The sequence below is a fragment of the Aquarana catesbeiana genome, linkage group LG04, assembly GCF_042186555.1.
Source record: "Aquarana catesbeiana isolate 2022-GZ linkage group LG04, ASM4218655v1, whole genome shotgun sequence".
In the NCBI taxonomy this organism is placed as follows: Eukaryota; Metazoa; Chordata; class Amphibia; order Anura; family Ranidae; genus Aquarana; species Aquarana catesbeiana.
In genome coordinates this window covers 2,881,931-2,896,472 of record NC_133327.1, presented here as the reverse complement: position 1 = coordinate 2,896,472, position 14,542 = coordinate 2,881,931, and the positions used below count along the sequence as shown (strand labels likewise).

Genomic DNA, 14,542 nt, shown 5'->3' with positions numbered 1-14,542 from the left:
GCAGGGGTGCCCATCGCTTGTCCCGATGATTCAAGCAGGGGAAGGGTCTTGCCGGTGAGTCTGTTAGCAAAAGGGATGATGCCACTGAAGGTGGAAAAGATAGGGAGGCGGCACAGTTGTTATGCCTGGGTTTCTCCGAGGGATTTCGTATATCTTCTACCCTGGCTAAAGTACCATCACTGTCCCGGAACTTGCGCTCGGCCTCGCAACATGCAGGAGTGGTTTCTGAGAAACTAAGGAAGGAAGTTTCATTAGGCCGCATGGGTGGCCCTTTCCTGTCATTACCTTTAGCGAATTTGGTTATCTCGCACTTAGGGGTCGTGTCAAAGAAGGAGCCCAATAAATTTAGGCTGATTTACCACCTTTCCTTCCCGAAAGAGGGTCGGTCAATGATGCTATTGACTCAGAGATGTGCGCTCTATCGTACACTTCATTTGATGCGGCTGTTTTCTGGGTAGGACATTATGGGCAAGGGGCTATGATGGTCAAATCTGATATTGAGTCTGCATTTAGATTGCTTCCCGTTCATCCAGATAATTACCGTTTGCTAGGTTGTCATTGGCAGGAGGAATTCTATGTGGATCCCTGCCTGCCCATGGGCTATTCTATTTCATGTGCACTGTTTGAGAAGTTCAGTTTCTTCGTGGAGTGGGTAGTTCGAGATGTTGTGGGGGTGAATTCCATCATCCATTACTTGAATGATTTTCTTTGCGTGAGACCGGTCTTCCCTGAGATCTGCGCGGTGCTTCTGGCTACATTCACCGCTCGTTTTGGCATGCCCTTGGCCCCGGAAAAAACAGAGGGGCCGACTACCATGATCCGTTTCCTGGGCATTGTATTGGACTCTGACGCCATGGAGCATCGCCTACCGGAAGACAAGCTGGTGGTGCTCAAGGGAGAGATTCGGGGGCTCTTGGTATTGCGCAAGGTTCAACTTCGGAAGCTACAGTCGCTGTTGGGTAAGTTGAATTTTGCATGTTGCATCCTACCCATGGGGAGGGTTTTTTGCCGACAGCTGTCGGCAAGTACGGCGGGGGTCAAATCTCCCACTCATTTTGTGTGCCTGGTACGGGAGCACAGGTAGCATTTGTGAGTGTGGCACTAGTTGCTGGACTCTTTTAGTGGGCGGGCATTGTGGATGTCGGGGCCGGTTGGTAACTTTGACCTGGAACTTTACAGGGATGCTCAACTGGATTTGGGGCCTTTTTCCAGGGACATTGAGTGCAGGGCCTTGGCCGGATTCATTGAAAGAGGCAGGTTTTCTCTGTAATATGATATTGCTGGAATTGATTCCGGTGGTGCTGGCTGTGGAGCTGTGGGGAGCGTCGTTCAGGGACCTGAAAGTGCGCTTTCATAGGGACAATCTGGGTGTGGTACAGGTCATCAACAAGGTATTGGCCTTGTCTCTGCTCATGGTCCAGCTGCTCCAACACTAAGTGTCTGCAATTAAATGTTTTTATCCATACTGTGTACCTCCCAGGAGTTGAGAACGTCATAGCTGACGCTTTGTCTCGCTTTTAGTGGGACAGGTTCCGGGAGTTGGCGCCAGCGGCAGAGCGACGCAGGGTTCCTTGTCCTGAATGGCTGTGGAAGATTGCCTTGGGGTCATCTTTGAATGGATCAGATGGTCTGTAAGTGACGCGACAGGGGCTTCATATAGCAGGGTATGGCGAGAATAGTTGGCTTTATTGCAACAGGTCGAGGTTGAGCAGGAGGGCTAGGAAGTGCGGTTGGTGCTTCTGTATTTTGTCTCACGGAATCTGGAAGGTGTCGGTGTCGGGGTTGGAGAAAAAATTGGCAGGATTGGCATTTTTTGTTCAAATTGCAGGGTTGCCAGGACTTCATTAAATATTTTTAGATACGGCAAGCAATGAAGGGTATCAGCGCTCTCAGAAGCGCAGGGACTCCAGGCGCCCTATTTCATTTAAGCTTTTGGGGAGGGTTTTAGCCAAGTTGGTTTTTCTGTGTTCATCAGCCTATGAAGTTTCCTTGTTTAAAAGGGCATTCTCCCTGGCGTTCTTTGGTGCTTCTCGGATCGGTGAGCTAGTTAGCCCTTCCTAGGGGGTACAGGGGGGTATGTGGGCTACAGAAGTCACCTGTGGGGAGGATAGGTTGTCCCTGGTGTTGCGCAAGTCCAAAATGGATCAGGTGGGCAAGGGCAGGAAGGTTCAGGTATTTTCGGTACCGGGTTCACCCTTATGTCCGGTGGAGGTGGTAAGGGGGTTCCTCGCAGTGCACCCAGATTTGGCGGGGTCCTTTTTTGTACATGCTGACGGGGCCCCTTTGTCCAGATTTCCATTCATTTCTGTTTTCTGGAAATGCTTAAGGGCATTGGGTTTGGGGGACAAGGAATTTTCCTTGCATTCTTTTCGAATTGGGGCAGCTATGGAGGCTGCCAGATGGGGGTTAGATAAAGAGGCGGTCAAGCGCATTGGTAGGTGAGAATCACGTTGGTTCAAGTTACACATTCGTCCTCACCTGTTATCAGAGTAACGGGGTAAGGGCAGCTCATTGGGCAAGTTTGTGTGGGTATGCGGCGTGATGGGGTACACCTCAATGCGGTGGGGATTGACATGTGGGCACTGGGGTTGCAGGATGGTATCCAGAGAGCGTTGAGGGTGTGGAGGGGCAAACAAGGGTAAGGTTTTCCCCTTGGGTGCTGTGGTGGGTGTTGGTCTTTGTGGGTGAATGAAAAACCTTGGATAAGGAAGATTTCGGGACCCATCAGTGGTATGGGTCCCGCTGGTGGTATTCCAAAGGAAATGAGAAAAGACCTAAAATGATGGAACGCTCTCAACATATCATGGTTTGGCAGAGTATCCCTACTCAAAATGAATATCCTCCCTCACTTTCTTTACATGTTACAAACCTTTCCCATACGAATACCTACTTCCTACTTTTCCTCCTTTCGACAAGCATGTTCATCCTTCATCTGGAGAGGCAAACCTCCTAGAATTAAATTCGACCGCCTCACCCTTCCAAAGAGTAAATGGGCAATCTCACTTCCTGACTTATGCCGCTACTACTGGGCAACCCACTTAGCCCGAGTAATAGACTGGAACATACATCACACGGTAAATGACTGGGTTACGTTAGAACACATAGTCACCTCTCAGTGCCTGAGATCCTTACCTTGGATTCACCCTCAACACATCGCCTCTCAAACCAAACTCCATCCACTGATTGGTCCTACTTTGGAAGTCTTCCTTACTTTGAACAGAAATACAAACCCAACTCCATGGTTGAGCCTTTAACGCCACTACGGGCCAACCCAGACTTCCCCCCTGGCACAAATGACAAATTCATATGCAAGCTCTGTCCCCACAGAGATGTTTTGGCAACTCACCTTTTTCTCTTGCCATTAGAAGCTCTCAACACCAAGCTAGCTCCTCACAATATACCATCTTGGACATATATACAAATGAAATACTTCCTGACTAGGCCGGATACTGCAAATCACTGGAAAAAACCTCTATCTTCTCTTGAATCCCTATGAATTATACTCTTCTCTATGTAAAGATCACTCAGCCTTCTCTAGCTTCTTTTGTCTAGCATGGGAACGCGATCTAAACACAAACTTCACCATTCCTGAATGGGAGTCCATCTGCTCCTATATACACAAAGGTTCACTTAACGTCGCCACACAAGAATGTGGGTTTAAGATTTTAACAAGATGGTACAGAACCCCTGCTTTGATCAACAAATACTACAACTCGATCCCCAATAGATGTTGGCGATGTGATCAATGATGCACATTTGTTGGTCGTGTCCTAAGATCCAACCATTTTGGAAATTGGTACACGACACTATTCTCTCTGTTACCTCAGAGAAAGTCAAATTCTCTCCAGCACAATACCAATTCATCATACGAAAATTCCAAAGAAGCGTTATCTCAAATCACTAACGATGTTTATGATACACGCTGCTAAACACTGCATACCTTGCCATTGGCGCACTTCCGCCATCCCAACGAAAGAGGAATGGTACCGCAGACTCAACAATATAGAAAAAAATTTAAGAACTCATCAGTATCTTACAGGAAATAATATCCAAATTTACATCAACATGGTACTGTTGGCAACACTATAAGACAACATCTGCATATGCAGAAAATGTCTGTTAACCTCTACTTCACATAACTGCCTGATAGAACAGAAATCAGTAAAACCATAACCTGAATGTCTCCTCTTGGTCCCTAGTGTGACATAATTATATATAGGAACCATCCATTACACATCAAAATGAACGATTAACCCAATAAATCAATACTATACCGATTATAGCTCAAGCGGAGAGAGAGGAGAATGCAGCTCCCCCCTCCCCTATTTTTTTTTTCTATCTTCTCTCTCACCCCTTTCTCCCCCCCCCCCCCCTCCTGGCGCTTTAACCCCCTTCTCCCGTCATTACCTTCCACTCCCCCTTTTCTTCCTTCACATCACATGCTCCTCCTAATAAAATAAATAAACAAAATATTAAATAATACACAATATCTTTATAGCTAGAAACTTCTCCCAAAATTTAACATATATAAAGACTATGTAGACAGTAATATGCCAATTTGCTTCTATGGTTACCTTGAAATATAGACCCACTAATAGAGATGCACACAAATAAGAATGTTCTCCTGTATGTGTGTTTTCATGTGCCTCCCACATATGATCCAATTGTCTACTTATTACCTCGAGATGTATTAATGTTATATGTTACTTGTATGCCTCTTTAACATCAATAAAAACTTATGAAACAAAAAGAAAAAAAAGAAACCTTTACCAGCTAGGAGGGTGCTAGATACACTCACAGCCATTTTATTAGGTACACCTTGCTAGTAGCAGGTTGGACCCCCTTTTGCCTTCAGAACTGCCTTAATTCTTTGTGGCATAGATTCAACAAGGTGTTGGAGACATTCCATATTGACATGATAGAACCACGCAGTTCCACCACATCCCAAAGGTGCTCTATTGGATGAGATCTGGTGACTGTGGAGACCATTGGAGTACATTGACCTCATTGTCATGTTCAAGAACCCAGTGGTGAGAGGATTTGAGCTTTGTGACATGGTGCATTATCCTGCTGGAAGGAGCCATCAGAAGATGGGTACACTGTAGTCATAAAGAGATTGACATGGTTGAGCAACAATACTCAGTTAGGCTGTGGAATTTAAACGATGCTCAATTGGTACCAAGAGGCCCAAAATGTGCCCAGAAAATATCCCCCACCCCATTACACCATCATCACCACCACCACCAGCCTGAACCGTTCATACAAGGCAGGATGGATCCATGATTTCATGTTGTTTACGCCAAATTCTGACCCGACCATCTGAATGTCGCAGCTAAAATCAAGACTCATCAGACCAGGCAACATTTTTCCAATCTCCTATTGTCCAATTTTGGTGAGCCTGTTAAATTGTAGCCTCAGTTTCCTGTTCTTAGCTGACAGGAGTGGCACCCGGTGTGGTCTTCTTGTTCTGTAATCCATCTGCTTCAAGGTTCGATGTGTTGTGCCTTCAGAGATGGCATTCTGCATACTTGGTTTCAATGAGTGATTATTTGAGTTACTGTTGCCTTTCTATCATCTCGAACCAGTCTGCCCATTCTCCTCTGACCTCAACAAGGCATTTTCCTCCACACAACTGCTGCTCACTGGATATTTTCCCTTTTTTGGACCATTCTCTGTAAATCCTAGAGATGGTTGTGTGTGAAAATCCCAGTAGTTTGAAATACTCAGACCAGCCCGTCTGTCACAAACAACCATGCCACGTTCAAAGTCACTTAAATCTCATTTCCTCCCCATTCTGATGCTCGGTTTGAACTTCAGCAAGTTGTCTTCACCACGTCTAGATGCCTAAGCGCACTGAGTTGCTGCCATGCAATTGGCTGATTAGCAATTTGTGTTACCAAGCAATTGAACAGGTGTACTTTATAAAGTGGCCAGAGTGTATATGGTAACTTTTGAGAGCTTTTTAAATATAAAATGAAATCATTCAACTCACCATAATGCCAAATCAGTGGGATCCCTGAGCGTGTCACTAGCCACGTCGCCTGCCACCAGCAGAGTCCATCCTTGCATCAGGTGCCACCAGCAGAGTCCTTCCTTGCATCAGGTGCCCCCAGCAGAGTCTGACCTTGTATCAGGTGTCCCCAGCAGAATCTGTCCTCATATCAGGTGCCCCCGGCAGAGTCCCTCCTTGCATCAGGTGCCCCCAGCAGAGTCCGTCCTTGCATCAGGTGCCCCCAGCAAAGTCAGTATAGACCCCCTCAGTGCAGACCCCCCTCAGTGAAGACCCCCCTCCATCAGTGCAGACCCCCTCAGTGCAGACCCCTCAGTGCAGACCCCCCTCCATCAGTGCAGACCCCCTCAGTGCAGACCCCTCTCCATCAGTGCAGACCCCCTCGTTGCAGACCCCCCTCCATCAGTGCAGACCCCTCAGTGCAGACCCCCCTCCATCAGTGCAGACCCCCCTCCATCAGTGCAGACCCCCTCAATCAATGCAGACCCCCTCAGTGCAGACCCCCCTCCATCAGTGCAGACCTCCTCAGTGCAGACCCCCCTCCATCAATGCAGACCCCCCCATCAATGCAGACCCTCTCAGTGCAGACCCCCCTTCATCAATGCAGACCCCCTCAGTGCAGACCCCCCTCCATCAGTGCAGACACCCTCAGCAGACCCCCCTCAGTGCAGACCCTCCCCTCCCATAATGCCCCCCCAGGCCCCAGCACATGTCCATTACAGTGGCCACCGGCGCTGTGTGTTCAGTGGAGAGGAGAGGGGCCGATCCGTGAGAGAGGAGAAGCCGATTCATTGGCTGCACGGATCGAGCCCCCTTCCTCTCTCTACTGAACACAAGGGGGAGCGATTTAGCGGCGGGGGGACCGGCCGACATTTTACTGAAGCCCGCTTGCCAAAAAAATGTAAAATGCAAACATTCCCGATTTCCCTGGGCAACTATTGAACTATTTCATTATATATTACAATGTAGTAATAGAAATAATATGATTTGAGCATCCTGACACCATATCAAGCATGGTGTTGGGATGATATACAGTATCTCACAAAAGTGAGTACACCCTTCACATTTTTGTAAATATTTTATTCTTTTCATGTGACAACACTGAAGAAATGACACTTTGCTACAATGTAAAGTAGTGAGTGTACAGCTTGTATAACAGTGTAAATTTGCTGTCCCCTCAAAATAACTCAACACACAGCCATTAATATCTAAACCGCTAAGTGAAAATGTTCAAATTGGGCCCAATTAGCTATTTTCTCTCCCGCTGTCATGTGACTCGCTAGTGTTACAAGGTCTCAGGTGTAAATGGGTAGCAGGTGTGTTAAATTTGGTGTTATCCCTCTCACTCTCTCATAATGGTCACTGGAAGTTCAACATGGCAACTCATGGCAAAGAACTCTCTGAGGATCTGAAAAAAAACTACAAAGTTGGAGGTGTTGTTGCTGCAGCCAGGAGGGAGGAGCACCAGGAGGGAGGCATGCTCCTGTCTAGAGACCAAGGCAAGCTACTTGAGACAGCACTCCATGTGGGAGAGGTTCCAGGCCATTGGACCGAGAGAGTTGGGCCAGCTGAGAGAGTCAGGGAGACTGCGTGTGTCTGGAAGACTAGAGCTGAGGCAACAAAGAACAATGGGGTGGCACCAAAAAGTCACACATCTAGATGTTCTGAAGTGGTGAGTAGAGTGGCAACCTCAGCCTGGACTCCAACCAGGCCAAGCCCCCAATGTGTTCCATTCTGCCCCCCCCCCCCCCCGAAGCTTAGTGATGACTGAGCTCCGGGGGGCAGAGTGAACTGTATTGGGGGCGTGGCTGGTTGCAGTCCAGGCTGAGGTTGCCACTCTACTCACCATTTCAGAACATCTAGATGTGCGACTTTTAGGGGCTACCCCATTGTTCTTTGAAGCCTTATAGGAACCAGGATGGGTTCCATCCCCTGTCTGCACTATAACAGCAGCTAAGGAAGCATTGATTACATACCCCTTTACCACCAAAGCTGAGCGGCACACGCACATTTCCTAGGTCACAGACTAGAGTTGAGGCAACTGGTAGAGAGTCCAGGGGGGCAAGAGGAATCTATGAGTCTCAGGGGAGTGAAATCTACCGGGGTATTAGGAGAACCTCTACCTAGGAGCAGATCCGCCTTTAATATTGATTGGACTCCGGGCAAACATTTACTTGGGCCCTCCCTCCCCATGCAATTTCGCTCTCCACCTGCTCTGAGATAGCATATCATTACTGCTTACTGACTGGTTGCTAGAGGTTACAGCACATGATTTCTGCTTATTGATTGGTTGCTAGAGATTACTGTACATCAATACTGCTCACTGATTGGTTGCTAAAGGGTACAGCACATCTCCTCACTGCCTGCACACCATGGACTGGGGAGGTGAGCAGACCCATCAATAGAAAACTCCTAGGGATCCTAGAACTCCTGGGATCAGTGACAGTGCTGAGGGGAGGGTGTGATCAATGGCAATGCTGATTTTTTTTTTTTTTTACCAACTACCAATATACAGGCGTTTCAACACTGGCCCCCAATGTAATGGGGATTTACACTGACCACTAATGTAATAGGAGCATTCACAGTAACCACCAATGTAAAGAGGGATATACACTGACCACTAATGTAAGGGGAACCTTCACACTGGCCACTAGTATGAATGAAAGGATTGTAAACCAAGACCCAATGTAATAAGAAGATTTACACTGACCACCAATGTAACTGAGACATTTAGCCTGCGTTCACATTTTTGTGTGTCGGGAACGCATGCAAAATCGCTTTCCTGACACCACAGAAACATGCTGTCCTTTAGCAGATACACAGCAATGCCATAAATTGTTAATGACACCCTCACGAATCTGCTGACATGTGCTGTGCAACCCTGTGAAAAAGGGTTAGGGATTTTCTTACACATTTGTAGCGCATAGAGCAGCCCATTGAAATGAATGGGCTACCCTTCACACGACTTACATCTTTATCCACCCTGTCAGTACACCATTGCATCCTAAAACCCATGCTAACCTCTGCACCCCAAAACTTCCCTATCCTCTTTACGCCAACCCTCCCCCCCTTTAACTCTACCTGCCTCCTCTGCTCATTTTTGCACCTACCTTCCTTACCTCCATACACCCCCTTCTTGCTCACCTGTGCACCCAAACTGTAATTCCTTATCTGTCTTCCTCTGCACACCCCACGCTACCCTCAGGGGGCATGATATACATATGAATGCCACCTCTATTTACATATCAATTTCGCTGGTCCGCCACTATTTACAGATGAATGCAGCCGCTATTTACATATCAATGCCGGTTATTTACATGTAAACACAGGGTCTGCAGGTGAGTCATCTGTACACAACAATAGGGCAGAGCTGGGCAGCATTAGTAGCAGCACTTCACACTGAGTTATCGGGACACAGCACGGGACTAAAACCTCAAGGGACAAGGGAATTTCAACCAGCATAGTTGGCAAATATGAGGCAGCAGCTTTGGGCCCCACAACAACGACAGGGCCCAGGGCAGCTGCCCCTTTTGCCCTGCCTTAAACACGGCCCTGCCTAGGAGCTAAAAGTGGACATGGTCAGCAAGGTACTACAATGAAAGCTGAGTGAGCTTCCGAGCCAGGTGGCTCGGCATTTTTTCATTTTGTGTGAAGCTGAAACCTCCTGCGTTGGAAACCCTGTGTCATAAAGACTTTTTTTGTTTCTTTTTTAATAAAAGTGGGCTACCAGGCCCTTAACTATAGTCCCTGTCTGCCATAGACTCACTGTACAAAACACATCTACCACGAGAGCTAAACATCCCCAATATCATAAGATATTTATTTTTAACTTTTACATTTTGTTCTTGGCTTGGAGGAAGGGAGGTATTGGGTAAAGAATAAAAAGCATTAATATATTGGACCATTGTTCGAATGACCTCAGACTTAGAAAGCCTATTGTTAAACTTGAACAATGCCTAAGAAATAAATAACCCGTGTCAGATCCCCCCTGCCAGAAATTAGGATATAAATTCCAGCTGTAGACCCAGGAGCAATCATATTCCTCCAAAAAGCAACATGAAGGCCACAGTGATCGCTTTCACCATTCTCCTGGGGATGGTCCTACTTCAAGATGTGACTGATGCAGCCATGCCTCCTCCTGGTAAAGCTCCAATTTCTTTTCATTTACCTCTCTTCTCCTTCCCTCTTTTCTTAGTTACTATAGGTATTAATACAGAGCTGACAATTTACACAGAACTCTACATAGTGTTCCTTTACATCACTCCCTGTCCTCAAGGCTGTTACAGTCCCTAGCTCACATACACACACATACAATGGGGAAATAATTATTTGATCCCCTGCAGATTTTGTAAGTTTGCCCACTTACAAAGAAATGAAGGGTCTATCATTTTTATCATAGGTGTATTTCAAATGATAGAGACAGAATATCAACCAAAAATTCAGAAAAAAACATATGATACAAATGCTATAAATTAAAGCGGGATTCCGACCGGGGAAAAAAAATTAAAGTCAGCAGCTACAAACACTGTAGCTGCTGACTTTAAATAAGCACACTTACCTGTCCTGGGTGCCAGCAATGTCGGCCGCCCAAGGGCGACCCGTCCCTCGGCTCTCGGGTCCCGGCACTGCCTTCCTAACTAAGGGAAACAGGCAGTGGAGCCTTACAGCTTCACTGCCCGTTTCCTACTGCGCATGCGCGACTCGCGCAGCACTTTGTGAATGGGACGCGATGTGTTGTGGGACACACACAGTTCCCATAACAAGGGAGGAGAAGACTGAAGATCACCATGGTGTAGGAAGAGGCAGATTAGGAAGACTGCCTAGCAACAGCCATTTCACGTGAGTTACATTTTTTTTTTCCTCCATTTTTTTAGGAATTTTTTTATGCAATTTTTTTTTTAGGGTGGACCTCCACTTTAAGTTGCAGTTTAGTGAGTAAAATAAGTATTTGATCCCTCAAGAAAAACATGACTTAGTACTTGGTAGAGAAACCCTTGTGGCAAGCACAGAGGTAAGACGTTTCTTGTAGGTTTGTTCACATCTCAGGAGGGATTTTGGTCCTCTCTTCTTTACAGATCTTCTCCAAATCCTTAAAGTTTCTTGGCTCTCTTGGTAACTTGAAGTTTCAGCTCCCTCCGTAAATTTTCTGTAGGATTAAGGTCTGGAGACTGGCTGGGCCACTTCATAACCTTGCTGATCACACAGTCCCCAGAATCCTTTTCTCCTGCCCCCTGTTCACACAGCCCTTTGCATCCTCTCCTTCTGTCCCTGATCACACAGTCCTTGGCATCCTCTCCTGTCCCTGATCACACAGTCCCTGGTATCCTCTCCTCCTGTCCCTGATCACACAGTCCCCGGTATCCTCTCCTTCTGTCCCTGATCACACAGTCCCTGGTATCCTCTCCTTCTGTCCCTGATCACACAGTCCCCGGTATCCTCTCCTTCTGTCCCTGATCACACAGTCCCCGGTATCCTCTCCTTCTGTCCCTGATCACACAGTCCCCAGTATCCTCTCCCAGTCACATTACTTCCAGTCCTCAGTACTCACCATACTCACAATACTCCCAGGGCTCACAATACCACCAGTTCTCACAATGTTCCCAGTTACTCCCAGTCCTTGTCACTTACAATGCTCCCAGCCCTCAGCAATCACAATACTCCCAGTTACATAGTCCTCACAATGCTCCCAGTTATTCAGTCCTCACAATGCTCCCAGTTACCCAGTCCTCACAATGCTCCCAGTTATTCAGTCCTCACAATGCTCCCAGTTACCCAGTCCTCACAATGCTCCCAGTTACCCAGTCCTCACAATGCTCCCAGTTACCTAGCCCTCACAATGCTCCCAGTTACTCAGTTCTCACAATGCTCCCAGTTACCCATTCCTCACAATGCTCCCAGTTACCCATTCCTCACAATGCTCCCAGTTACCCATTCCTCACAATGCTCCCAGTTACTCAATTCTCACAATGCTCCCAGTTACCCATTCCTCACAATGCTCCCAGTTACCCATTCCTCACAATGCTCCCAGTTACTCAGTTCTCACAATGCTCCCAGTTACCCAGTCCTCACAATGCTCCCAGTTACTCAGTCCTCACAATGCTCCCAGTTACTCAGTTCTCACAATGCTACCAGTTACCCAGTCCTCACAATGCTCCCAGTTACCTAGCCCTCACAATGCTCCCAGTTACTCAGTTCTCACAATGCTCCCAGTTACCCATTCCTCACAATGCTCCCAGTTACTCAGTTCTCACAATGCTCCCAGTTACTCAGTTCTCACAATGCTACCAGTTACCCAGTCCTCACAATGCTCCCAGTTACCTAGCCCTCACAATGCTCCCAGTTACTCAGTTCTCACAATGCTCCCAGTTACCCATTCCTCACAATGCTCCCAGTTACTCAGTTCTCACAATGCTCCCAGTTACCCAGTCCTCACAATGCTCCCAGTTACTCAGTCCTCACAATGCTCCCAGTTACCCAGTCCTCACAATGCTCCCAGTTACCCAGTCCTCACAATGCTCCCAGTTACCCAGTCCTCACAATGCTCCCAGTTATTCAGTCCTCACAATGCTCCCAGTTACCCAGTCCTCACAATGCTCCCAGTTATTCAGTCCTCACAATGCTCCCAGTTACCCAGTCCTCACAATGCTCCCAGTTACCCATTCCTCACAATGCTCCCAGTTACCCATTCCTCACAATGCTCCCAGTTACCCATTCCTCACAATGCTCCCAGTTACCCAGTCCTCACAATGCTCCCAGTTACTCAGTTCTCACAATGCTCCCAGTTACTCAGTTCTCACAATGCTCCCAGTTACCCATTCCTCACAATGCTCCCAGTTACCCATTCCTCACAATGCTCCCAGTTACTCAGTTCTCACAATGCTCCCAGTTACCCAGTCCTCACAATGCTCCCAGTTACTCAGTCCTCACAATGCTCCCAGTTACTTAGTCCTCACAATGCTCCCAGTTACTCAGTCCTCACAATACTCCCAGTTACCTAGCCCTCACAATGCTCCCAGTTACTCAGTTCTCACAATGCTCCCAGTTACCCATTCCTCACAATGCTCCCAGTTACTCAGTTCTCACAATGCTCCCAGTTACCAAGTCCTCACAATGCTCCCAGTTACTCAGTCCTCACAATGCTCCCAGTTACCCAGTCCTCACAATGCTCCCAGTTACCCAGTCCTCACAATGCTCCCAGTTACCCAGTCCTCACAATGCTCCCAGTTATTCAGTCCTCACAATGCTCCCAGTTACCCAGTCCTCACAATGCTCCCAGTTATTCAGTCCTCACAATGCTCCCAGTTACCCATTCCTCACAATGCTCCCAGTTACCCATTCCTCACAATGCTCCCAGTTACCCATTCCTCACAATGCTCCCAGTTACCCAGTCCTCACAATGCTCCCAGTTACTCAGTTCTCACAATGCTCCCAGTTACTCAGTTCTCACAATGCTCCCAGTTACCCATTCCTCACAATGCTCCCAGTTACCCATTCCTCACAATGCTCCCAGTTACTCAGTTCTCACAATGCTCCCAGTTACCCAGTCCTCACAATGCTCCCAGTTACTCAGTCCTCACAATGCTCCCAGTTACTTAGTCCTCACAATGCTCCCAGTTACTCAGTCCTCACAATACTCCCAGTTACCTAGCCCTCACAATGCTCCCAGTTACTCAGTTCTCACAATGCTCCCAGTTACCCATTCCTCACAATGCTCCCAGTTACTCAGTTCTCACAATGCTCCCAGTTACCCAGTCCTCACAATGCTCCCAGTTACTCAGTCCTCACAATGCTCCCAGTTACTCAGTTCTCACAATGCTCCCAGTTACCAAGTCCTCACAATGCTCCCAGTTACTCAGTCCTCACAATGCTCCCAGTTACTCAGTCCTCAGTACTCACAATGCTCCCAGTCCTCAGTAATCACAATACTCACAATACTCCCAGTCCTCAGTACTCACAATACCGCCAGTCCTCACAATAATCACAATACTCCCAGACCTCAGTACTCACAATACCCCAGTCCTCACAATGCTCCCAGTTACTCCCAGCCCTCAGCAATCACAATGCTCTCAGTTACTCCCAGCCCTCAGTACTCACAATACTCCCAGTTATCCAGTCCTCACAATGTTCCAGTTACTCCCAGTCCTCGGCACTCACAATGCTTCCAGTTACTCCCAGTCCTCAGTATTCACAATACTCCCAGTTACCCAGTCCTCACAATGCTCCCAGTTACTCAGTCCTCACAATGCTCCCAGTTACTCAGTCCTCACAATGCTCCCAGTTACATAGTCCTCACAATGCTCCCAGTTACTCAGTCCTCAGTACTCACAATGCTCCCAGTCCTCAGTAATCACAATACTCACAATACTCCCAGTCATAAGTACTCACAATACTCCCAGTCCTCAGTACTCACAATACTGCCAGTCCTCAGTACTCACAATAATCACAATACTCCCAGACCTCAGTACTCACAATACCCCAGTCCTCACAATGCTCCCAGTTACTCCCAGTCCTCAGCACTTACAATGCTCCCAG

The 14,542-nt window shown here is 47.4% G+C and overlaps 1 protein-coding gene across 1 annotated transcript in view; it reads left to right on the top strand.

The window, feature by feature from the left end:
* Nucleotides 1-10,017: 10,017 nt before the first annotated feature.
* LOC141139002 (omwaprin-a-like) overlaps nt 10,018-14,542 on the top strand; it is a 63,961-nt gene continuing 59,436 nt past the window's right edge. Inside the window, exon 1 of the mRNA XM_073624771.1 lies at nt 10,018-10,151. Coding sequence (XP_073480872.1) covers nt 10,067-10,151 — 85 coding nt within the window. The 5' untranslated portion in view covers nt 10,018-10,066. The remainder of the gene's footprint in view (nt 10,152-14,542) is intronic.